Source organism: Lissotriton helveticus, chromosome 2_1 (genome assembly GCF_964261635.1).
Source record: "Lissotriton helveticus chromosome 2_1, aLisHel1.1, whole genome shotgun sequence".
Classification (NCBI taxonomy): domain Eukaryota; kingdom Metazoa; phylum Chordata; class Amphibia; order Caudata; family Salamandridae; genus Lissotriton; species Lissotriton helveticus.
In genome coordinates this window covers 1029900464-1029926674 of record NC_136059.1, presented here as the reverse complement: position 1 = coordinate 1029926674, position 26211 = coordinate 1029900464, and the positions used below count along the sequence as shown (strand labels likewise).

The window sequence follows — 26211 nt, the reverse complement described above, 5'->3', positions numbered from 1 at the left end:
CAGCTCAGTGCAGGTTGGGCGCCCAGTCCTTCTCGGTCCCGGGGCAGTCACTGTCTTCCTTCTAGGGGGACCCCTGCCAGGTCGGGGCGCGATTAGTAACTCGTGGCTGCAGGGTGCGACAGTCCAGGTGTCAGGAGATGCGCATTAGGAGGGCACTGCCACCATAGTCCAGGTTTCCCTGGAGACAGGGCGCCCCCAGTGAGGCCGGATCCTGCGCCCCCCCTCCCCGGCGCGCGGCGCCGTCCCTCAGGCGACCCCAGGGGTCAAGGTGTAGGCGACCAGGGCTCAGGGGGGGCCCCGGGTCGATGAGTGTCCACGGTGTGGCGTGCTACCGCCTCAGGGTCAGAAGAGCACCGTGCCTCCAGGGTGGAGCCCACGCCGATCACGGCGCCCTGATCTCTGTGGGCGCCATCTTAGGGTTAGGCACCCGGGTCCACCGGGCTACGCGATGAGGCAGAGGCGTTCTGTCCCCCCCCCGAGCAGGGGCCGACGCGGTCCGCGACCCCTCTGCGAGCCCCAAAGGGGGTAGGGGGCCGCTGGGTCGCCGGCGTCGCGGTCCCCGGGAGGAGGGGGTCGACACTCACCGCCTCTAGGTGGGATCGTGGTCGCTCGAAGGGCCCAGCGTCACACAGGCGGCACCTCCGCTGGTGTTCCTTGGTCCGTGGCGGTGGGCTGGTCAGTGCTGGGATAAGGCTCCTGGCCGTGGAAGAGCGCCGGCGCAGCGCCGCTTCAGCATAGCGGCCGCCATCTTGTGCGCCGGACTGCCACCGCAAAAATCAGCCTGGCCTGGACCGAAAGTCCGTGAGCCGGTCACTGCGCTCCTCGCCGGGGTTCCGGAGCCGCCAACAGTTCGCTTCGGCGAGGGTCGCCGCCTCGGTGACAGGTTCTCAGTGGCGCCCCCAGCAAGCAGAAGGAGCCGCGCCCGCCATCTTGGGTGCTTGGCGCTCGGCTCCGGTTTCGGAAAAGGACGGGTCGGCATCTATCATCCGTCCGCAGCTCCCGCGACGTAGCGAGAGGATGCCCCACTGCAGGTAAGCCTCCGTGGAGTATTTGTTTGTAGGCTGAGGCTCCCAGCGATCGTAGGAAGTGGGCAAGATGCTAGCCCGATCGCGGAGCCTCAGCAGGACACAGCCGCCATCGTGGCTTGCCAAGCCACGCCCCCATAGTGCACATACTCATATGTTGGATTTATATTGTGTGGTCTTAGTGTATATCTTTTTATACTACATTTATACTTGTTTTTATCAAACTCATGTGGAGTCTATTTGTGGTGTCATCATTGGGTTGCTGTGAGCCTGGTTGCAAATACTTTACACATTTGCCTTGAAGATAAGCCTGACTGCTCGTGCCAAGCTACCAAGGGGGTGAGTGGAGCTATCTCAGACGGTGTCCTTCCTTTCCCTGATGTAGAAACGCGGGTCCCTATTTGGCCTAAGGTACCTACCTCAGCCAACAAGGGATCCCGGATAAAACACAAATACATAAAGTTGTTGCAATGAAGGCATCCAGTAATAAGGCAATACGGAATATTAAGCAAAACAAAAATATTGTACGTTTCAAAGAGCAGCAAAATCAGTAAGAAATCGGCATCCCGAGTAGCATCGAAAAAGTCTCTGTCTCACCCCCAAATTGGATGTTTTATAAAGGAAATCTTCTAATACAACATAACAGAAACGTTAGATTCATCATTGTGTGATCAAAAGAAATACATTCTCAGTAAATCAGAACATTGAATTAAAGAGCATCATACAGCCTTACCACGTAGGTGCTATCCTTTTTATCATCTATATTAATGGACTAAATAAAACATTGAAAACATCACCCCAAGACGTCCCAAAAATCAACGGAAAATCACTCCCCGTATTACTCTATTCAGACGAGGCGGTCCCTATGGGCCGCACTCCGAATTCCTTGTGGACCTTAGTGCAGGGCTTTCTTAATCAAATGGATATCCTGGACCTATACACTAATTTAAAAAAGTCATTCATAATGTTGTGCAGTCCAACGAAACGTCAACTCAGTTCAATATCGGTGGGTAATCAGAAGCTGATGAGCACCAGCACCTTTCCTTATCTTGGGGTGGTCTTTGCTGAGAATGACTCCTGGACTGAGCATATTACTCACTCCAGGAGCAAGTTCTCAAGACCACCAACTCGATCCTTAACCTTCCGTGCCCAAAGAGAACATGTGCCATTTAAAAAAAAATGTAAGTCCCACTGCGTGCCCCACGTATGACACTGAGGTTTGGGACTTTGCCAAGAGTACATGCATCCAACAGGAAGAAAACAGATTCTGCAGGAAGTTATTAGGCATCCCCAATCTCAACTCCACAATACACTTGCCACAGGGAACTCAACTTACATTTTATTGAAGATTTTATCAGGGCCCGCCCTGCCCTTTTTTGGCTATCGGTTTGGAAAAACCCAGCTGCATCCCTACCGAGAGAGATGATTAGTGATTGCATGGGATGTGTGAAAGGGAAGGACATACTATGGCTGTCAGGGATGTACCAGAGCCTAGGTAGCATTAATAAGGGGGGAATCTTTTTAGACTGCAGCATAGCAATGACCACAAATAAAAATGAGCTTAGGAGTGCGCTCTATTCATTATATAGAGCAGAAAGGATTAATACAGAATCTAAAAAATCACTTGTCCACAGCTATATTGCTATTGAAAATTCTGTACACCAGCTGCCCAACTACATCACCCTGCCTATGAGCCATTGGGAGAGGAACCTTTTGTTCCATCTAAGGGCAGGCACTATTAAATTTGTATTATGTTTCCCTCTTGACCACCACTTTGACCTTGATCGCATACCCTGTCCATGTGATGGCCAGAGTGGTCAATCTATTTTAAATTTCTTGTTCTTTTGTAATTACTATTTAAAGTAAACCAAGTGGCTCGTAACCCCTTAGTTTAAAAAGTGCATGCTCATCAGTTTGGAAAATGCCTATTTGAGGCTACTAACCCTGGATGATGAAGAGCTGGTATTTCGAACAGCCACTTTTTTGAGAATCGCAGTTCATGCATGCCGAATGATGTCTAACCCCTGAGCTTTTATCCATTTATGAATTTCTAGGAATTCAAAGACTGCCGTACATTGCATGTTGCTAATGGTTTTTATTATGACTCTCTCTGTATATTTTTAAAATTTGTTTGTTGTTGTGTTATGCCTTTATGGATACGATGTTATCCGAATAAAGTATTTTTGAACCTTTGAATCTAAGTGCTATCCCACTCAGAAATATTGGTTCAGCCCCTTCTATGTTAATGTCATTTGGAGGATTCAGCTAGCAATACTGCAATCAGCAGAACAACACCTTGAGAAATGTAATGTTACTGAGCACATGGTAGAGAGAAGGCACTTGAACAGGCCATAGCAAAATATTTTCAAAGGCAATAGTATCATATACGTTTACACATGTGGATTTGAGAATTGGATACCATTCTGCGCCCATTGTTAATGAATATTAAACTCACAAGAACAGCTACACCAGCAAGTCAGTAGTGTGCAGGGTCCAGTATATGGAGAAGAACATGGAAAATCATAGTAGGCAAGTTAAGGAAAGTGACTTTTTTGTATGGTTACCCCCACTATGACTTTTTGTCAGATTCTGTAGGTTAGGACTCTGAGAGTGCACTAGAGACTGCTGCACAGGCCTCAGTGCCCGTGCTCTCTCCCTAAAACTGATGTGTGAATTGGTAACCTCACTTGGCAAGGACTTTAACCCCCTTATAAGTACCTAGTATATGGTACTAGTGGTACAGGGCATGTGTGTTAAAGGGGTCCCCAAGGCCTGTAGCACTGTTTGAGCCACCCAGAGTGACCAGAGCAAACTATTTACAGCAGGCATGACATTGCAGACTGCAGGAGCAGTGCAAACTGCTCTAACTCAACGTTGCCATCACCATGTGTGGCAAAGTCAATGCACTATTTTTAATATATGCCAGCCACTCCTAAGGATGGCCTCCTAAGCCCAGGAGGCAAGTTGCATCATATTAAAGGTGTGGGCCTTTCAACTTCAAGCTTATATGTCACTATAGTATCATTACAATTAAAAGCTATTATAAGTGATAGGCTGTCAATAGGATAACATGGGCTGGCACCCTGGCAAACCCGAAGCTTGCAGCTCCATTATGGCACTGCCAAAATATGTCATGTTTGGTATCAAACAATGTGCCTCATCACTCCTGAGATCAATTTTGTGTCGAGGACGATGTGGCATGCACCCAGATAGCTACCTTAGAGGCTTCTCACCTGGTTGCCCTAGCCTTTCCTGTCCACTGGCTACCAGCCCACAGCTGCTGCTGCCAAGACGGGAATCTAACCAACTGCCAGGGGTGTGAAATCTCCCATGAGTCAGAAACAGTGGCCTGGATGCGAAGGATGTTGCACCTCCCTCCCTGACAGTATGGCTAGTGAAGGGGTACATCAAGGCGGCGATCTTCAACACCTCCACCGCCTGTGATATGCAACCAGGCTGCCTCCCAAAGAAGGAAAGAGCCTTACCCCTGCCCCAGGCACATCTGCACCAAGGCAGGTGGGAAAATTAGGTATTTATGAGGTGTAGAACCCCAGAAGGCTAGCCACACCTCCTGGGGGAGCTACCTGGTCTGTGCAGCTAAGAAAGACTTCAGCCATTTTTTAAAGTGGTAGACTAGAGGGTTCTGGGTAGAAAAGGTGACTCACACCCCCGGATGTGGTCAGCTCAGGGGCCGATTAGCTGTTGGGGCTAGTAGCCCATTGGCTACTTGCATCCCCACCTCTAACTCCCCTAAATCTAGGATTTAAGGGCTACCCCTGACACCCAAACCTCAGTTCTGACCTGACTTGCAACAAAGGACAAAGAGGAGACCCGTGTCGGCGACAACAGGATATGCACAAAGAAAAGGTGTGATACGCTGCACCTGTGGCACCCTTCCTAGAACTACATGACCGCAACTAGTCCTTGACTAAAGGTTGGTTCTCTCAGACAGAGGGACCCCTTTGAGAGCCAAAAGCAACTCCAGATTCCCATGGACTAGCGGTGCTAGGTCCCTGCATGCCTCAGATAAAAACAACATTTCAGAATCAAAGAATCACTGGCCATTGGGGCCTCCGAGGGATCACCCAGAAGTGGATGGTCCAGAGCATTGTGGGAATCGTAGTCCTGACCTCCAACAAGTTTCAGGTGGCTATGATTTTCTTTCGAACGTTGAAATAACTATCTGCTGACCTTACTGCTGTAAAGGCTCGTTGGTCACCAGTCTGGCAACTGTCCCCTTGACTCAACGCAGCACCTCAAGGGAACTCCACGAAACCTTCATTCGTTGTCAGCAGTGGCTTTGTTGCTGACTTTTTGCATCCGGTTCCCCAGAAGCACCATGCGAGCTGTAAAATCGGCTTCCCTGCGGCTTCCGTTTCAGCACCACGGACAGCGAGGACAACTCAGCACCTGGGCTTCTCAAGCCAGGTAAAATCAAACTGACTGGTGTGGCTTAGTCCTGGAACCCGCATTCCCTTTACGTTCCTTGGGTTACACATACCTTGACCTGCACGTGACCACCAATGATAATGCTTTGCAGTACTCTTTTGCACTGATTTAATATTGCTTCTAATATCCATTTTTTTTTTAATTGTCTTTATTGGTTTTTCACAGTTTAAGCCTAGTACAAGTTGCCATCGTTTTGCTTCTAATATCCATAACAATGGTTATACTTAACCGGTTGTCTTTGTTTTGGCATTTAAATTTATATAAAAATCTGCTTTATGTTTAAAAATGGGTGTTGGGTTTCTTTCATGCCAATTACGTATCATCCATGTTGCTACTCTGAAATGCTTAACACATGTTCCTCTCATAAAGCCTGACTGCTCTTTGCCACCCTATCAGGACTGACCTAAAGATTATTGTGAATCCAATAACCATCTTTGGGGTAATTTGAGAGTGTTCCATGGTATAGCCTTACCAGCATCACCACATAAAACTCCACCTTCCTACAGACTGCACAGCCAAAGTCTGAGCTACAGCTGGCATAGAGTACAATGAAGGGAATGTGGTAGAAGGGATTCACAAGCTGAAGGGATTAGCAGTAAGAATGAATATCAGAAAGGGTAAAAAGTACAAGTGCAGAAGCCACATGGATTGGGTATTAGACATAGGACAGGCAGCACTCAGCAAGGTAGGACATCACACTCCCATTGTGATGACTAGTTAAGAGAGTGTGTAAAGTAAGCATAAACATAAAACCAAAACATAAAACATGTACTTCCGAAAATGGTGAAATGAAGGAATGAAAGGGAATGACCACCAGGAGTTTAACCTTCCAATCATATCTATGAGTACACAAAAACTATCCTGGTATAGAAATCAAGTAGGCTCAGAAAAGGCAAGTAGCAGGCATAGCAATAGGCACATTAAACCTAATTGGCCCGAGGAAGAGGATTAAGGAGCTAGAAAATGAGGGGGGCGGGGACTTCAGAGTGTGGGTTTGAGACCAGAGAGAAGGTGATGTGAGGAAGGGGGTGGAGGGAGTCAGGCGTAGAAAACAAGGAAGGCAGATGAAACCCCCTGCATCATGAGGTTGGCAATCAGTGAGACGCATGTGGACAGATAAGGAGTTGTTGCCAACCAGGGCCCAATATGGTGGCGAGACAGCCTGAAGATGGCTGTGGCGATTCTGGAGAAAATGGCCATCCTGGAGAGAAACATGACAGAACAAGCATTGGCATAGCCAATAGGTCTCGCCTTTGGGACCTTATAAGTGTTTAGCCATGCATTAGTTGATGTTGTTGCACCAAGGATATTGTGCCGGATAACTAAACCCTTATAAGGCCCAAAAGACGAGACCTATTGGCTATGCCAAAGCTTGTTTTAAGTGGGTTTTACTCTCTCTAAGAAAACATTTTTACAAACAGTTTTCAAGTTATCCTTCCTAAACACGCATTCCACTAGTCGTTTTTAGGTCTCAGCTAGCGTAGGGCAGTCTCACTGGCAAGATTTAATGTCTCTGAGTAGCGAGGTTAAGCCCCGCCCTTCTTCTCCATTGGCTGGCCTCTTTAACGGCGGCCAGCCATTGGAGAAGAGGTCCCAGTGACGACATTCTCTCGATCTATGCCCCGTCCTTTTTGGATTGGGGGGCGTGTTTTTTAGTTTCTTTCTACCCTCTTCTCCATTGGCTGGAATGTAAACAACAACAGTCAAAAACACGCCCTTTGTTTACATTCCAGCCAATGGTGAAGAGGGGAGAAATAAAAACACGCCCCCCAGTCTGAAAAGGACGGGGCTTACAGACTCCTGCTGCCCGTCTCGCTGTTTAGGCGTGTCATGGGCAATATCGTCTCTGTCCAGAGAAACCGCTTCAGCGCCGCTCCCCCACCGGCCTCCACTGTCGGCAGCCGTTCACCGCCTCCGGGTGTGCCTGTAGCGCAGTTGCTGCCCTTACCACGTCCCAGACGTGGGCCCGGGCGCACGCTGATCCGAGCCCGCTCTCAGCCCACACTTCAGCAGAATCTCCGCACGGCACTCCACTTCGCGGCAGGGTGGGATGGGAAGAGAACCTCCCCACCACTCAGCGCGAATTACTTCCTCAGCCCCCCCAGATGGAGGCGACTGCCATCCCGGCACCACGGGGTCCACAGGGCCCAGTCCCAGCGATATCCAGCCCACTGTGGGTCTACAGGTTCGGCACTTCACTGGTGGGCAGAGTCCGCAGTGGGCATGTCACAGCGCAGGGGGCCTCCTCCTGTCACCATGAGGACCCCCGGGTCAATGTTGCGCCTTTATCGGGTCCGGTCGGCCATCTTGGCAGCTGGAAGGCGAGAGCGTTATTGGTGGCTACAAGACAGGATACCAGGCAGAATTCGTGCCGGGTAGACGGAGCCTCTGCAAATGTGGCTACTTAGCCATGCTGCTGGCCACTTCCCCGGCATGCATTATTTTTATGCAAATTATTTACTAGTGCTAAAATTTGGATTTGATCTGGCTATAAGCTGCAAAAGAACCCCCTCCTAGCCTTCATGCCCTACAATCCATGTCTTTTCTATGACCCTGAATGTATGCATAAACCAGCTTAGCAACTTCTGTATATAGCACTGTCATCAGTGTTCCATGGTACAGAAAGTTTTGCTTATGTAAAGTAGCCTTACATATATTTTTACTCCTCTTTCCCTTAATGTAGAATGGTCATGGGTGGCTGTGCATCCAATTCTCTGCACCCTACAACTGTCTTGAGTATTTGTTAGAGAAAAGTTACTAATGTACACGTATGAAGCCAGTTTTTTTTAAAGAATACACTATGTATCCTGGGCAATGAAATGTTTTGCTAAATAATGTGAACTTTACTTACCTGGGGGTCCCCTTCGATAATACGAGCTCCTGGAAGCATTTGATGAGTGTGAGGACAATGCAATTCAAACCTACCATAGCATCACTGTTCAAATTTGTTGTCTAACTAGGGTCCATGCCACTTGATGTTGTTAAAATGTATAAAGCCAGATCTGTATTGATAGCCTCCTATGGTGCAGGAGGATGGGAGTACACTGACCACTCCAGGTTAGTGAAAACAGTTTCTGCAAAGACTGCTATTGCCCCCCAGTCTCCTAGCCATAAGTCATAAGGAACTAGAGTGGAGGGAGCAGTGTCATCTGTGGAATGCTCCGACAGTGTTGAAAGTGCCCCGACAGTGGAGAGGGCAAGAGTGGGAATGCTTGATTAGCGAGGGAATGCCATGCCAGTGTGGGTCTGTGTGTGTGTGGCTCTGTGTGTGTGGCTGTGTGTCTGTGTGTGTGTGTGGCTCTGTGTGTGTGTGGCTCTGTGTCTGTGTGTGTGTGTGTGGCTCTGTGTGTGTGTGTGGCTCTGTGTGTGTGTGTGGCTCTGTGTGTGTGTGGCTGTGTGTGTGGGGCTGTGTGTGTGGCTCTGTGTGTGTGTGTGTGTGTGTGGCTCTGTGTGTGTAAGGCTCTGTGTGTGGGTGCAAATGCAATAGCTCTCGTGTTTGCGGGAGATTAAGCTATTGGCATTGTAAATGACAATGCCATTTATTTATCTGTTTTCCAAACCCACACATAAATAAAAATGTTGTAATTTACAATGCCAATAGCTCTAACTTTTTCGAAGGCGAGACCGTTGCATTGTAAATGCTTGTTTAGGTTACCAGGGGCCATATGTAGGTAATCTCTATTTACCGATTCTTAAATACCGAATTTTACCGATTCGGTATTTAAGAATCGGTAAATAGTATGTAGGTAAAAATTCGGTAAATTTTACCGATTCTGTAATATTCGGTATTACCGATTCGGTATTTACCAATTCGGTAATTCCCATTCCTTCCTATGGGCCTGGAGGCCCATAGAAATGAATGGGAAGCCATTCACTATTACCGATTCGGTAAATACCGAATCGGTAATAGGGGGGAACATATTCAAGGGTGGCAGGGTGTCACATTGACACCCTGTTGCACCCCTGAATCGTGCATGTGTGCCCTAAGGGCATGTATGTCTGCCACATGGCACTTTTAAAAAAGCACAAAATTGCTTTTTCAAAGGTTTTTGATATTTACCACCAACTTGTAGTTGGTGATAAATAACGAATCCTAAAATCAAAAATGCACTCACTTGAATGCTCCCTACATAGGATTTAAGGATTCAGTAATTTACCGATTTGGGGCTAGATGTAGGTAAATGGTATTTACCGATTCGTAAATACCGAATTTTACCGATTCGGTATTTACAAATCGGTGAATGCTATGTAGGTAAATATTCTGTAAAAATTACCGAATCGTTAAGATTCGCTAATTACCGAATCGGTATTTACCGATTCGGTAATTGCCATTGATTCCTATGGGCCTTGAGGCCACCTACATCTCAAATTACCGATTCGGTAAATTTACCGATTCTTTAATTTACCGAATCGGTAAATTTACCGAATCGGTAATTTTTAAGGCCCCTACATCTCAAACTCAAAATACCGGTCGGTAACGGCTGAAATCGGCCGTTACCGATCAGTATTTGTCTTCCTACATCTGGCCCTTGGTATTTTAAGGATTCGGTAATTTACCGATACCTTAAATTACCGAATCAGTAAATTACCAGATCCTTAAATCCAGCCACCTACATTAGAAAAAGCTAAATACCGGTCGGTAAGGCTAATTTACAGAATTTCGGGCGTTACCGACCGGTATTTGGCTACCTACATATGGCCCATAATCTCTTGTTCTGTTTTACTCTCAGCCCTTATCTATCCTCCTGGTGCCTCAAAGTAGACCTATGATGGTCTAAGTAGTTAGCCATGGGGCATTAAAAGTGATATTTACACAGGGACACTTAGACATGGATATTCGGAACTGCTACTTTGCCATGGGTTACTGTCAAAGTGACAAGGTTTGGAGACAAGGATTGTGGGCCATTGAACAAACATGGGGGCATGGATATTGGAACATGAACAATGAAACTGAAAAAGGACATGGGGACACTGACAACTAGATATTGGCAATCGGAGAAAGGAATACCAGGTAATAGGGACACTGGCATTGCTTATGTGTCACTGATAGGAGGAAACAAACAGATGGGCAGTGACATATGCAGACACTGACATGGGCTACTAACCAAGTAGCACTGACAAGTCCATAAAAACTAATGGTGAACCACTGAAGCACTGAGAGGAGGGCTTCATTCACACTGTGCCTGCTTCACGTGGAGCTTGCCAAAGAGTAAGGCTTCCTAGTTTTGATTCTAGCACAAGCCTCTTTCTTTTGCCACCCTACACTTCCTGACTCTAGTTCTTATTCTTTTCATTAATGCCTTTCTCCTTTATTGCTGTTCCCTGTCTTTTCCTTCTTTATCTTTCTCTTTGTTCTGCCTTACTCTGTTTTAATTTGGGCCAAAGTCTGATGTTGCAAAATAGGTCTCGGTCACCAAAAAAATGAGTACCAGCACTCACCACCAGCAACCACCTGTTCAAATTAAGCAAGTGATGTGGAATGATGGCTGGGCAGCTGCCTGGCTAGTTCTTGCTCCTTTGACTAGTGTAAGTGAACCCTTCATCACAGTCACGCCATGAGCTATGCTCATGCTCGACAAGCACGCTATGCCTACCTTGTCTGCCTATCTCATTGAGGACTCTTATGCACAAGACAGGTAGAGTTGGCGCAGTGCTGAATGACAGTGGGACCATATCTTTGTGTGCACCATGTCTGAATACTCATAACAATACACTGATGTGTTTAGAACTGCAATTGACTAAAAGTCCTCAGGAGAACTGCCAACTCCATGTATAATCACAGTATACCGGAATCGGGGACATGAGTTGCGCCACGATACATCATTGAATATCAAATGGAGTCGTATTAAGGGCCCTGTAGCATGCATTTTGCCGTGACATTAAAGTGTAATACGAATGGAGTCTTACAAAGAACCCCGTACCGAGCCCTCACCGAAACCTAGCTCGCGTCCGAGTGGCGACGTATTAGAACACTATTAGGAGATCGGGCAGTTATTACACAGTGTTCCTTGGAACAGGAAAACACGTCACATTCTTCCTTTACTTGGTGCTTGTACTAGTTTCCGGCAACAATGACGTCTTTCTTTACAATCAACCACAGACTTGTGGATGTCGAGTGTAGTCTTACATTACAACAATGTGACTGTGGGAACCATACAGTTGACGAACTGCCTTGAAAAAGTCTTGTTTTAAGATGAAACACGTGTCGGCTGATTGTTGTGAAGGCGGAACTTTTTGTGAAGTAAAAAAATAAATAAAAAAGACTGTGAATACTTACCAATCACATGGACTCTTAAATCTGTTTTTTCAAGAGAAGAGTAAAAAACTTCAATTTTGCGACCAATCTGTAGTGTGATTTTTGTGAAACATTCAAACAAATCAAGTTTAATTGATTGATTGTTAAGAAAATAGTTCTGAATACCTAATGGTTTATCAATACTGTGTAGGAGAGTGCTGCATTTGGGTTCTATTGGTTTACAGTATATTCTATACAGTTTTCCTCAAGCGCACTATTAGGAACTGCTCTCAAAACACAATTTGACACACATTTCTGGATAAATTCACAACGCTTGCCATTTCCTACAAATTGTCATAAATAGCTGTAAAGGTAGCATTATACACATACGTTAAAAATGTGGTAATATATTAGAAATACAGCTAAATTTGCTATTTTTTTTTTAAACATCTCACCATATTGTGCTAATTTTTAAAAGATATTTTGGTGGGACGATGCAATATGCAACCTAAGACCCCTTTTGGTGCTGCAGTTATTCCTTGAGGCCAGCCCTACAAAAACACACCTAATCATGATTCAGACCATAAAGTGTGTGGTTTCAAAGTTGCGATTTGGACCATGATGGGGTAGAGTTGCGTTACCACTGAAGCATTACAATGTGTCCCTGAAGCCGGGAGCATGGAGTCCAAGCTGGAATGAAACATGTTGAAACGTGTTGTTATTTGCAGCGAAAACTCCTTGTTCTTTGAGACATTTAAATATCTGAGTCCAGTACACCATCAGGTTACAGGTATGTCCACATTCCTCTTCAGTAGAGCGGACTGCTTGCGTGTGCCTGGGCTGCACCTTCACTAGGGTAACCCCTGTAGCTCGCGGCAGCCATTTTCACGCATTCATCTCTTCGGATCAGAGAAGTCAGTGTTTTTTGACTCAAAGAATGTCTGAGCACTTTGGATGTAGATCTGAGACAATAGCGGATCACATAGCTCACCAGGTAAATACTTCAGCTTAAATACAGACATAACAAATTCACTTTAAATGTGCCAGGCGTGAAGCTTTTTCATTGCTCGGTTTATTATTTGTCCTGAACCATTGTTACTGCTTTCTAGCTCTCACTCCCCCTCCACACATCAAATTTGGCTCCTGCGGCGACTGCATTTTTTCCAGTAGGAGAGCAGCTGATAGAGGAGCGCGTGCGTGCACTCATGACATGTCCCGTGGGCCTGGCCGGTCTCGGTGTATCACGGGATCATTCTGAGACAGGACAATCTGTATTTAGGAAATAATTCTTTCTGACCTTAAGAAGGGAGGGGAGATGCTCACAAGCACCGGCCTGTATTTTCAAACATTGTAAGGCATCAAATAGGTTTATAACGTGGCCAGAGGGTGTTTTCAGCCTACCGCTGGTGAGTTTCATCTGTGACGATGGCTTAACAAGGTGTGAACGTAAGAAACAAGCGCATCGACACCACGCAGATTAACACATTAAACCAGCATTGGCCTCATGGCCATAAAAGTAACGCCGCACGGCCGGGAAATGAAATTTTTTATAAATGCAAGTGGTGATGCGAGTTGCGTGCACGCCCGCGCCACGGGAAAAAGTGCTGTGCACGTTGCATGTACTTGTGCGCGTTCTAGCAAGCGGTGGCCGGCAAGGTAGCGCTTTTTGAAGCAGCTACTAAATGTCTCGCAAGGGCAGCGCATGCACTGACTCCAGTGAGACCTAAAGAAGGACACATTTTGTCAAAAGGAGAGATGTGGAGTAGGGCATCCATCTGGTGTTGCAGTGGTGAATCCTTATTAAGGTGGACTGGAGTAAGTTGCTGCTTCAGGGAGCGACCCCGGTGACCTTAAATGATGTCCCTTTAGATGTGATCTTGGCAAAAGGCAGAGTTAGCTTCAGGGATAGTCCGATTACTGCAAGATGATCTGATCTATTTCTCTCGTACAAATGGGGCAGTTTCTTTCAAGCCTCCCATGGCCTCTGAGGTAGAAACATGCTCACGTCTGAATACCGTGAGGCATAATCAAACTCAAGGCATTTTTACAAACATTAGCACTTGATGATTTATAACAAAAGCATGAATTATGGACAAACATATTCTATCCGCCTTGAAATACGTATTACCCTTTCTTGCGTCTGAGTTCATCCTCTTCATCTTCCAATTTACTTTTAGGGAGCTGATCCTCAATATAAGTCAGGGAAGCTGGCTGCAAAAACACAACATGGAACAGAGTGAGCGCAGTGTCAAAAGACAGACGACAATGCTTATTTTACCCAAACACAATGTGAGATTTATATTGCTCCAAAAAGAATACATGCGACAAAGAAGGCCTGAGAGATGACGCATAACAATGACGTAAGTGCATAATTGTTCAACAGCTGAGGCACTAGAGACACAAGAACCCACAGCACTAAAAGAACCTTTCCAAAGAGCAGCATAATAATGTATCGACACCTTTCATAATCTAAATATTAAGTAACATCAGTTTAGGTTCTATAGTCTTGTTACTCACAGAACTATTCACCTGACTAATCACGTTTGCAGCTTCCGCCCTTTCCGAGAACCAATCCGTTCCTATAACCATTTAAATACATCCTCTCGTTATCTTCGGAGGTGCATCTCTCACCGTATGTGCTTGATAGTATTTTTCACATATTTACACCACGAGTTTGACGGACAGCTGTTTTTGATACCGGGGGTCGGCAATATTGGCCCCCTGTAACAAAATCGGCCCAAACCGGCCATCGCAAACTGCTCAGCTGTACTCCCCTCCACCCCAGGGGGGCCAGCTGAGCAGTTTGCCAGGGCCCGTTTCTGTTCCCAGTCAGGCCCCGATGTTAATATCATTTTATTTTTCCATGCGGAGGCAGTTTTGTAGGGTGGGTAGGCTGGGCAGCGCAGGAGGAGGAGTGGTGGCACACTCCTAAGTGCGCATGAATGTTTGGCTGGCCCTCTGGGGCTGTCCAAGCATTTATGAGCACTCTGCATGATCTCAACCTAGACTGCATTACAGCCTAGGTGGAGAACATGTCCAGGCTCCCACTCCCCATCTGGAGTTGTGATTGGCTTAGGGGTGCGTCCTGCTTACTGTTCAAACAGAAGCCAGGAAGACGACAGAGAGAACAGAAGAACGGCAGGTAAGTGATATTTTTTTATTTTTCCTCCCCACCTTCTCCCCAATCCACTACTGCTTCGCGGGAGCATCCACAACTGTGTCAGGCACGAGTGCAGAGCTCTCTACACCCGTAAATGGTAGGATGTGGCTATTCCAAAATGGAGTAAGCCTCGGAAATTTGTGACCACCCACAAACATAGCTTCTGGTCCACATTCACAAATTCCTCTCCTTTCCCATTTGACCCTGAAAAAGGTAGGGAATTTTCTTTAGGAAAGGGCGGCCTAACTTAGATCACCTCCAGATTTTCAGTGGTTTCTCTGCAGAGAAAAATATTTTCTCTATGTAGAAAAAAAAACACAAAAATGCATTTGTACATAAGATATGATTGCCTTTGTCTGGGGTCTTCTGCTATGTAGAGCTCTGCATAGCCAGCAGGGTAGTGGTGGCTGCTAGCTGGGGAAATCAGTGAGGCAGCACGGGGTGAATACAAAAAATAAAAACTTACCTGCAACCTGATGTCCGCCGCTTCTTCAGATCATGTTTACACAGGCACCCAGATTCCACTGTGCAAATCCTGATCCTACTCTCATGCTGGTATTACCCAGCACGAGAGAAGCGCAGAGCGGGCTGGCTCCACGCTCCAGCAGGGACTGGGAGCCTGTGCTCCTGAGCCTGCCGATATCACCAATCAATAGCCTGGAGATATCCAAGTGTGCATGCCGGTTTAACCCTCCTAAGATGGCTGGCCACCCTACACCACTCCTCCGACTCCTGATGGTCTCTCCCTCAAGACTCAGCGGAGGCTCTGGAGTAAAATAAAAAGATTATAAAGCAGTTTTTTACTAGTTATTAACTGCTTTATAATAATTTTATTTTATATGCATCTGCAGGTTCCAGTAGTGGGGCGATGCTCCTCCGCCCTAATGGAGGAGCCGTCCCTGCAGCAGAGGAGTAACCAGGTCCCTGCAGCCCCTGTGTTGCAAGGAGGCCCGCAACCCTCCAGCGGCCCCAACCGATTAAGGGGTCCACTATTCAACCAAAGGCCAAGGAATATCTCTCAGATCTAGCAGACTCAGGGGCCCCTCATCACAAGGAGCCTGAGCTTCATTTTGTGTTAAGCCACTGATAGCCGGAATAGGGTCTTGCTGGAAATGTCATGTAATCTTTCCAGGAATACGCATGGGAAGCTGCACCTGTTAATGTCCATGGGCCAACCTTTGCAATCTTACTGCTGATGAATACTTATTGATGCACTAGGGTGTTAATCAGTTTTTAATAGCAGCAGTATTTGTTTGACAGCCGTTGGGTGCTGGAAGTTGTTGTTTCGCTAAGCTTGTAGAACGGCTGCTTTATCTGGTATTTCTTGCTCTTATGTGTATGGCCTAATCATATTCGTTCTCATCATTTTCATTTTACATTATTGTCATTTATTCGATATACAATTAAAATATGTGTTTTTAGGCATTACATGTGTTTTTATGACTTTATTGTAAAAATAACCATTGCTTTTAAGAACATTCCTGACGTAAATTTGACAGCTGTGATCTGGTGCTGTAGTATGACCCTGAGAAACAAGAAGCTATAATTTGGGACGTTGTTGAGCCATCAAGCAATGTCTCCACGCCCTACGTCTCATCAGTGCAACACATGCATAGCTTTAACTACAAAGAGGGGTGAGGTACACCTACCCCCGGTAGAATAAAAGCAATGCTTATTTGGTCTGGGGGTTTCGGGTAATGGGGTCTGGCCCTCATTTCTGTGGACCAGACATTGATCCAGAAAAAGCAAAGAAAAAGGGGAGAAAGAAGGAGTAAAGAAATATAAGAAAAGAGTGACAAATTGAAACAGTAGGGATGAAAATCAACCCGCAAGAGTGAGATAAACGGTCCGGAAGTGTGGGATAGTAGAAAAAGAGGAGTGAGATAGAATCAAAATTTGGTATGCGGCAAGCCCAACATACAGTAATACTGGAATTTGGCTTCTAGGAAAAACTTCGGGCTCCTCCACATATTTATTTATTACATTTTGTTGGTGATTACCAAAAAATAATAAACTTACACTACACTTCAGGTCACGTGGCTCAAGAGTTTTGAGAACAGGAAGTGGCATTGTAAGTGAATAGCAAGGTAAGTGGTTTCTATATTTTTAATTCATAAAACTTTCATAAGGGCCCCATTTCAAATGCATTAAATTGTCACCATTTTAGCAAACAGCAACCATGAAGGTTGGCATATTTAAATAAAATCTTCTATTTGAGAAGGCCTATCAAATGGCTCACCTACAAAGTGGGCATGATGGGGTATAGGCACAAAATGCATTTTGTAGTATCCTGTAGTAGTACTACAATAGTGCTATTCACCTACAACAAAATGCTATGCCTCTGCCTCACCTATCTTTTATGTGTGGCAAACTCCGCTCTGACTGTAGAGATTTCTTAACATGTAAGTATATATTTTAGTAGTAAATGTGGGCGGAAGAGAGGTGAGTGGTTGGAAAATAGTAAATGCTTAGTACTGAAGGGGAGGGGTTAAGGGAGTAGTAAGGTAGGTTTTTGAGAGGGGTTTAGGAAGGGACATCCACCCATCCACAAAATAATAGGCCCCTTCCTATTCACAAACTCTCCTTCCACAGTTACTACAGCCAAAAGGACCCCAAAACAGTAAGACATATACTCCAGCTCATCTGCAAAACCCTTCTCTGGGAAATATTAGAGAAAGGGGCTTATTATCAAAGCATATACAAACAAACGTTAAAATAAATTACATTATTTAAACTGTTTAAAACTTTAATTACATTTTATTTAATGTTTAAAAATAAAAGCATTATTAATCATTTCTTTTATAATGTAATATTCATATTTTTTTTAATTACTGTTCATTTAATACACCACTTCTAATAATGTTAAATACATACTAAAATCTTTTTTTACTTTAGATTGGATTTTTTTAATTAAATTTCAGAAAAAGAATTTTATTTGAAACTTGATCTATTTAATATATTACATTTTTTAAACAAAATTAAGTTAGTAACACTGCTGTAACATTTTAATATATTATTCTACAACTAAAATAAATATATAAAATTAATTAATGTTAACATTTACCATTACATTTTTTAAATACAATTTAAAAAACAATTCTATAATTTACCATACAGAGAACTCTGCTCCGAGAGCGAAGGTCTTCATAAAGAGTGCAGAACATTAAATACGGTCTCAAAGTCACTACTAGTAGTAACTTTATGGTTGTATCGTATGGTTTACGGTGGAGTCTGTATTTCAGGAGGTGGGGATATGTAGGCTTATACTTTTGAGTAACTGTACACTCAGAAATGATGAATATCCCAAACTAGTAAAGTTACTTAAAAGTGTGAGACTAAACTTACACATGTAGATTTACTCACATGTAAGTTTACCTTTGTTATTAGGCCTTAAATATGTTCAATGTGGCAACCTAAGGTACTAGCCTGTATGACTTATTATTTATTTCATAATCCAAAGACGCACCACCTCCTACAATGGGGATGCTCCCAAGGAACTAAAAAATATGAGATTCCATTGGAGAGTGGGCAGGGAGGAACTAGCAGTTATTGAGTAATTACCTATATGATGTTAATGTTCTTAGGTAGGCTCCCTAATGTGCCACATATGCTGGAGAGACCACTCTTTCCCAGCAAAGCCAAACACCTAGAAAAAGATTCCTTAGAATTTTTTAATAATTCGACTGAGTGGGTTAACTGCCAGGTTCCACCTTTTAAGATAAGGCTGCTTCAGTATAGCTAGATCACTGGGCTGGTTACACGTAAACACATGTGTAAACATGTGTGTGGGCTGCATGTGTGAGACTAAGGTCATGCCCAGCTTGGTAATTGCGCACAGGTAGATGGCACAAAAGGACACTGTAATGAGAGGTGCTGATCTGGGGTAGTTGTTATTATTAGTGGGCATTTATAGATAGAGCCGTAGGATTTACTGGAAAATCTGTAATGCTTTCACCGTATTATACATAAAGGTGAAATCTGCCTTAAAGTGCAGTTTTCCTCTAGTTCGGCCATTACTGACCAGCAGCATATCAAACCAGAGTAAAACATGCACTTTGAGCTTGCTTTTTCAAGTTTCAACAACCCACATATACATCTTATGATGCATCAAGAATTGTCATTGTCATATTTCCCTGTCTCAGCTCGTAATCACATTCTAGGCCTGTGGTCCACCTGGAGGACCAAATTAATTACTCTGCTCCACAGCAGAAGTAACAAAGTCCTTCCCACACAAGTGGAACAATTATGAGAAATAACCCAGTTCATGGGATATTTAAAAGGGTGTGTGGGGAATATTCATCTGATAATTAGCTATTACACTGCTCTAGGGCTCAATCAGCTTAGGCCCACTGAAAAAAGGAGGAAGCCCAGATATCTAGAGCCTACACGGGAGTGGTTCCATTTTGAAGTACTGGAGGGAAAGAATTTGGAATTATGTCATCTTGTGGTGGAGCTGAGACCCTCAGAGGAGCTCTTCATAGGGAAAACTTGACAGCACTAAGTTTGATTGTCATTGAATACTATGCAGGGAGGTTGGGACAGGGGTGGAGGGATGATGTGGCATCCTAGGATTAGCACGGGGTGCCTGTCATCTAGAATTTCCATACCCACTTGCACATGGGAGAGGCAGAGAACAAGGCACTGGCTCTGGAATGCAAAAACAGTGGAGTGATAGACAGCTGAATGAGAGGCCATCAGATGCCCTGAAAGGATGGACTAAGGGCTTGGTCTCCAGCTGGCCCCTAGGACTAGATGGGTTTGTGCAGGGTCAAGGGTGCTGTCTTGCTTATGTCCCTGAGGATCAATTGGGGGCAGACCTGGACTCCACTGCCATCCTAAGTGCCTAGGACAGCCAGGACCAGGCAGAGGAGAAGGCTGGAAGCCTGAAAACCAAGCTACCCGCAAAGTGAGCTCATCACCAGGAGCAAAACAAGCCACAGATTGCAAATAGAAAAAACAACAAATGATGGACAGAATGCAGAACAATGTCATACATTCACCCCAGTACAGAGATCTGGGCCTAAATCCATCGTTTTTTTGCACTCCACACCACCCCAGGTCAGACATGGCCATATGCAAATCAGCCTTGACCCTGTGCCTCATGGGAACAGTCCAGCCCGAACTGCCAAGCCATGTCTTTCCTGGACCGGAATCAAGCATCCAAGGACCGGTTTCTGGCTATCAGCCGTCATCAGCCTGGATAGCTTGACTCCAGTGGTGTGGAGAGCATGGGACTCACGTCTGAGCATACCCATCCCACTCGGGGTAACACATGCAAAAACAACAAATGATGGACAGAATGCAGAACAATGTCATACATTCACCCCAGTACAGAGATCTGGGCCTAAATCCATAGTTTTTTTGTACTCCACACCACCACAGGTCAGACATGGCCATATGCAAATCAGCCTGGACCCTGTGCCTCATGGGAACAGTCCAGCCCGAACTGCCAAGCCATGTCTTTCCTGGACCGGAATCAAGCATCCAAGGACCGGTTTCTGGCTATCAGCCGTCATCAGCCTGGATAGCTTGACTCCAGTGGTGTGGAGAGCATGGGACTCACGTCTGAGCATACCCATCCCACTCGGGGTGACAAATGCAAAAACAACAAATGATGGACAGAATGCAGAACAATGTCATACATTCACCCCAGTACAGAGATCTGGGCCTAAATCCATCGTTTTTTTGCACTCCACACCACCCCAGGTCAGACATGGCCTGATTGCAAATAGGGCATGAGTTATGGCCATTGTCCCCTAGGAAAAGAAATGGAGCACAAGGCTCCACCATATTCCTCTCTAGATCCCAAGGGGTGTGCTAGGGACCCAGAGCCAGTGCAATGTTAATTTTACAAATAGAAGGGGGAGAGTAGTGTGTGTGTGTGCCCCCTGTAACACAAGCCAGACTTTGGCCCAGAGGACCCTATCCCCCAGAGCCCGACGCAAGACTGTTGCTAGGACCCCAATTATCAGGGCAAAGACCACAAGAAAACCAGCCCTTCTAGAACTGGTCCCATTGTCTGACCCTGTCCCTGTGTTTGGGCGGGGTGGGTCACGCTATCCACTCCTCTTTCTGCCCAGAGCGCAGGGAGGGTACTACATTGCATCAGCCGTGAGTGGGAACAAGTCAGAGACTGGGAAGTTTCCTGCAAGCCCCACATGAAGTGCATGCCTGAGGGGCTGTCTTGAGCTATGAGGGCCTTGGGGCTCCCCTGCAGCCCCCCTAAGTGTAAAGTGGAACTGGGACACCCCTAAAAGATAGGAAATGTCTGAGGCGTGAGGCCTCATTTAACTTTGCTGAGTGGAGCAGCTGCTCATAAAGTAGTTATTTTTCTCTGATAAAAACTGCTCCATAATACCATATGTGGGCTATTTTGCATAGTGTACTTCCTTCTGTGGTGCCTCTAAATGCAGGTACAGAATGCAGCCTAGGAATATTTCATGTGAACAAATCGTCACTCTCTTGGAGCCTTACAGGCGTGACCCAGGAGAGGTTTTCATAATTTGTAAAACACTCTAGAATAGGAGCTTGTGGTCTAAGGCTATGGATTCTGGAGATCCCTTGTGGTTGATCATATGACTGCATTATGTGGCTTAAAGAAAGTAAAGGAAAAAATATAAAACATTTTTGTGAATGTTTTTCAAAATGCTTTGTTTAGAATACTTCATTGACAATGATTACAGGTGAACACTGCAATGGGTATATTAATAATGAATGCATTTAAACATCATTATTGATTCTACTAGGCTTAAAGGTGATTTCTAACATGTGATTATTGTTTTCAAAGACAAAGCCAAATGGCCTGCCTTATGTTTTAATGTGGTGACCCCTTGACAAAGTGAATAGGCTTTCTTTAAATAAAAGGATACCTCCTGATATTGTGATGTTACATCTGGTATAGGTGTAGGGTATTTTGGTTGTTGGGTTTATGATCCATTAGGGATCAATGTGATACATGGTTGTCACTAAAGCTCATATTATCTATCTGCTGTATATATTTGTAATTTAATGCATATCATTTAGTAGTGTGTGTCTAATAAATGTACTTTCCCTTTTTCAAAGAAAAAAGTACTAACTGGAAAATACTTTATCGAGTGTTCCCATTGTGTGCCAGTGAATGGGCATTATTAAACCATACAACTTCCCCTGAATTAGGCCTTGGACTGCTCTGCTTCACTACCATGAGATAGTCAAGTGCTAAAATGGGGCACTTGGTTCCCCATCAGGAGACAATTGAGGACCTATGACTTGTGCAGTATTCACATCCTTCAGAACTAATCATCCAATTCCTTACAATGTGCATTTGAGGATACTATTTATGCTGCCAATTAGAAATGCACTCCTGTCAACATTCCATTTTGAGCACAAATGCATAGAAAGCCATGTCACATGTTAAGGAGAGTTTAGTGACAGTGACAAAAGTCTATTAAAAGATATTGTCTCTTCATTGGGGACACTGTATTGTATTTTTAATGGTGCTGCTAGGAGGGTGCATACTGATAGAATACACTCTTTTAAGTGTATGAAAAGTAGCTAAATGTTTATAAGGAACAAAAAGGGCCCCTGGGCCGAGGCATCTTTGAACTAAAAACTTCCAAACAATAAAGGACGAGGTTACAGATAGTGGGAATGCACTAATGGGCTCTATCCTCACTCACCATCATCATTCAAACCTGTCAGGTGCATGGATAGTTTAAATGCTGATCACTGATCTTTAGTATACAACGTGTGAATTCTTGATCACTTATCTCTCCTTGATTTTTCACATTTACAATTACGGTTAATTTAAGAACATTCTCTGAGTCAACATCTCTACGAAAATGTGTTGAAAGTTTAGGGCCAAATACATCAAGCATTTTGCTCGTCGCAAACGGGCCGAATTGCAGAATCGACCCGTTTCGATTGCAAACAATGCATTTCCGATGCAGCAAACCCAAGTTTGCGATTCAATAACATGTTACCAAATCACAAGATGGATTTGTGATTCGCTATTTGGAAGGGGCATGTTTAGGGCATCCCTTCAAATATCGAATCCTAACGGTATGCATGAATGTTTTGTGACTGTGAATGAGATTGCAAAACATTCGCATTTTACCACCTACTTCAAGTAGGTGGTACCCATTTGCAAATAGGAAGGAGTCCCGTAGGGACCCCTTCCTCTTTGTGAATGTTAGTAAAATAATGTTTTAAGAGCAGATAGTGGTCCCATGGGCCAAATAAAACTTTTCTTTTAAACGCAATCACAGACATTGTGGCCTGCTGAACCCAGCAGGCCACCATCCCAGTGATTTTTGTGATTCCTAGGGGGTTGCAAATTGCGACCTACCTCAATAATATTCATAATGTAGGTCATTTGCGGTTCCATAGGAATCGCTAAAAGTGTTAAATATACTTTCATGCATTCCATTTTGCAATTTCCTAATTGCCAATCGCAAAGATTTACAATTAGGGAATCGCAAAATAGGGCCTTCATACATCTGGCCCTTAGTGATTTATTTGGCACAGAGGATGCTGCTCTTTTGTTTCAGGATACAAACTTTAACTTTCCTCATGGTCATTTACATACAACTGAGACATGCAAGTATATAAATTACTTTGTTGCTATTGCACATCTTGTTTATCCTTTGTTTCCAGGGAGTGGTTAAATCTAGATCAATTCTCTTGCATGACTCAGTGTATGTAGATAAGAGCCGCTGGAATTATTAAGCAGGACCAAATTATGGGGCAGTGTTGACTAGTTTATGTAGCAAGAAAATGCACATAATGCAGCACAATGCAGGACATGTGTGCTGGTATTACCTCATTATTTTGGCTTTTTTACACCTTTCTGGCCAAAGGTTTCAACTCGTTAATACGTTTAAACAACCAAATACAGAAATAAGCAACAGAAAGTTGACCAGTCAACCTTTGTGAAGGGCCTTTGCTGCACCGCAGCACATGTTGCCTCATTGTTAGAAAATTTTGATCTGTTTGAGCTGGAACCAATTTCTTGTGCTGAAATCTGCAGATTATGCAGTAGATGATGGATTATGTTGCAAATGCAGTAAATCCATATCCATACGTAAAACACTGCACCCACAAAATTGCATAATTCCAGGGACCTTGGTTTACATGCATTCCATGCTCTATCCTGTTGAAGATCCCACAGTGTCTTTTGATTTAGGTTCATTATTGTTATTTGGGCGCAAGTATGCATTATATACCCCATTGTGTGGTAACACATATGAGCCTATTGTCGTCTGCCATTAGGTGTGCCCCAAGAAGGGAATCTCATTCATTATTCTGTGCCCTTTCCGTTGCTACCATCATAATTTATTTGAGCAGTGTCTTGCTGGAAGTGTCTTCATTATTATCTCTTTTTGAAATTCAAAAGCAGTGATGTCTGAGTAATTAAGGCTGATGCCTAAAAATTGGCCTACTGGTAGGTTTTCTCAGAGTGCTGTCAGGTGATGATTTTCCAATCTGAGTAGTGAATTATTGTCAGTTGGCTTAGTCTAAACTTCACTGTGTAGTCTCCAATGGTTAGTGATTAACAGTCGGTCAAGAAAGGCCAATTTGTTTTTCGCCTATCCAAGTGTGAAATGCAAATGGGCATCTTCATTGTTTGGCGAATTCAAAAAAGGAAACAGTCTTCTGTTCAGTTCCAGATGATGTAAATGTCATCAATGTAAGAAAATCTTTGAGTAATCCTTAAATGAAGTGGTCTTGAAAAAATCCCCTGTGACTGAAACATGTGCAGATACAGATTCACCAGGCTTTGTACAAAGGAACTGCCGATTGAGGTGCCTCCCACTTGATGCTACAAATCTTCAGAACATTTGAAAAAGTTCTTTCTAAAGAGTAATTCTGTGCAATCAATAACTAAACTGATGAGTTCCAGGTAGGACCGTCAGTATATTTTATATTCTCCTATAGCTTGTAAGGTGACTTTTTAGGGGGATGTTGGTGTACAGAGCCTCAACATCTATCTAAAGAGTACATCATTGGTTTCTTTTAAGCATGCCAGCATCATCTCTACCTCAGGATGTAAAAAATAATCACAAAAATTGTGTTTGGAGCTAAAAACTGTAAGATATACCCAACAACAATGGATCTCGCTGGAGGTTTGTTCCTCTGGGATTTTGACTACATATAAATAAAGCGAGTGTTGGGTTTCTCGGCAATCGAAACCTATTTTCCTTGATTGGAAATCCACCTGTCTTTCGTTCCCCAGCCTGAGATGCTACCTGTATTTTTATAGCCTAAGAAGGATCTAGAGTAGGCTTTCTTAAACACTTTTCACATGATAGTAGTCACAGGCATTCATAAAGGTATGTAGTTTTGTCATGGTGCCTCCTCATTCTACTTATTTGATAATTGGAGTATCTCTATTGGTTAATGTTCACAGAACTTCCATTCTTATGCAGGTTATCGAGTCGTCTCTTCTGGACACATTAAAAACCTCCCAGATGTGTTGGCACAGATTTCCTAAAAGTTTGGGGTGGTACAGTTGGTAGTTAAACTGAAGTTAGATTTTTTCTTTCACTCAGTCTCCCTGATGGATGGGGATGACTATTGTTATTGTATGTCAAAGAAAATGTGTAATCATATTAGCCTAATGAACTGGTGTAGTACTGTACTGTGTACCTGTGGGGGGGTAATAAACCTAACTGAGTACTCTTCTCTTAATGTCTGTCAGTGGGGTTTCAAGGAGGTTAACCACTAAGTCTACTACGAGTTCTGTTGAAATCCTCTTGCCCAGCTCCTCATTAAATATGGTGAACTTTCCATCCATAGTTCTGCTCGATGGATAATTTCCTGAGCAGAATTGTCCCTGTTGATGTTGTCCCACTAAAATAATGCCTTTTTCCCAAACAAATTCAGTCCATTTCAAGCGAAGGTCTAGTTAGTGGGAGCTTGTTTCTACTTTTGACCTTTGTTTTTCAGTACTGATTCTGTGGCATAGTTTAAAAGTTAAAGGTTTCTTTTTTAATGCAAAATCGACGAAGCTGGAGCATGTTTTTGAAAAACAAATGTTAATGACCCTGATGTGTAAAGAGTATTGTGGTCATTGTTTAATGTCTCTGTGAGGCATGGCATTCCCAGGCAAGGAAATCTATTAAGGGTCACTCAGCCCTAAAGAGCACAGAATGATTGTCCCTATGACCAGGCAGACCTGTGAAGGTTTTACCCCTATTTGAAAGGTTTCTACCAGGGAAGCCAGCTGACCCTTCACCGGTAGAAATGTTGTGGTTGCCCCATCTCCGAATGGGCGGGGGAACCACAAGTTTGGCAGGGTTGGTTAACTTTTGATATATTGTGGTTCACCCACTTTTCCATAATATAATTGCACCTATATGTTT

The 26211-nt window shown here is 44.2% G+C and overlaps 1 protein-coding gene across 1 annotated transcript in view; it reads right to left on the bottom strand.

The window, feature by feature from the left end:
• Positions 1-26211, bottom strand: part of SLC28A3 (solute carrier family 28 member 3) — a 304012-nt gene that overhangs the window by 130514 nt on the left and 147287 nt on the right. Inside the window, exon 3 of the mRNA XM_078677411.1 lies at positions 13838-13920. Coding sequence (XP_078533537.1) covers positions 13838-13920 — 83 coding nt within the window. The remainder of the gene's footprint in view (positions 1-13837; positions 13921-26211) is intronic.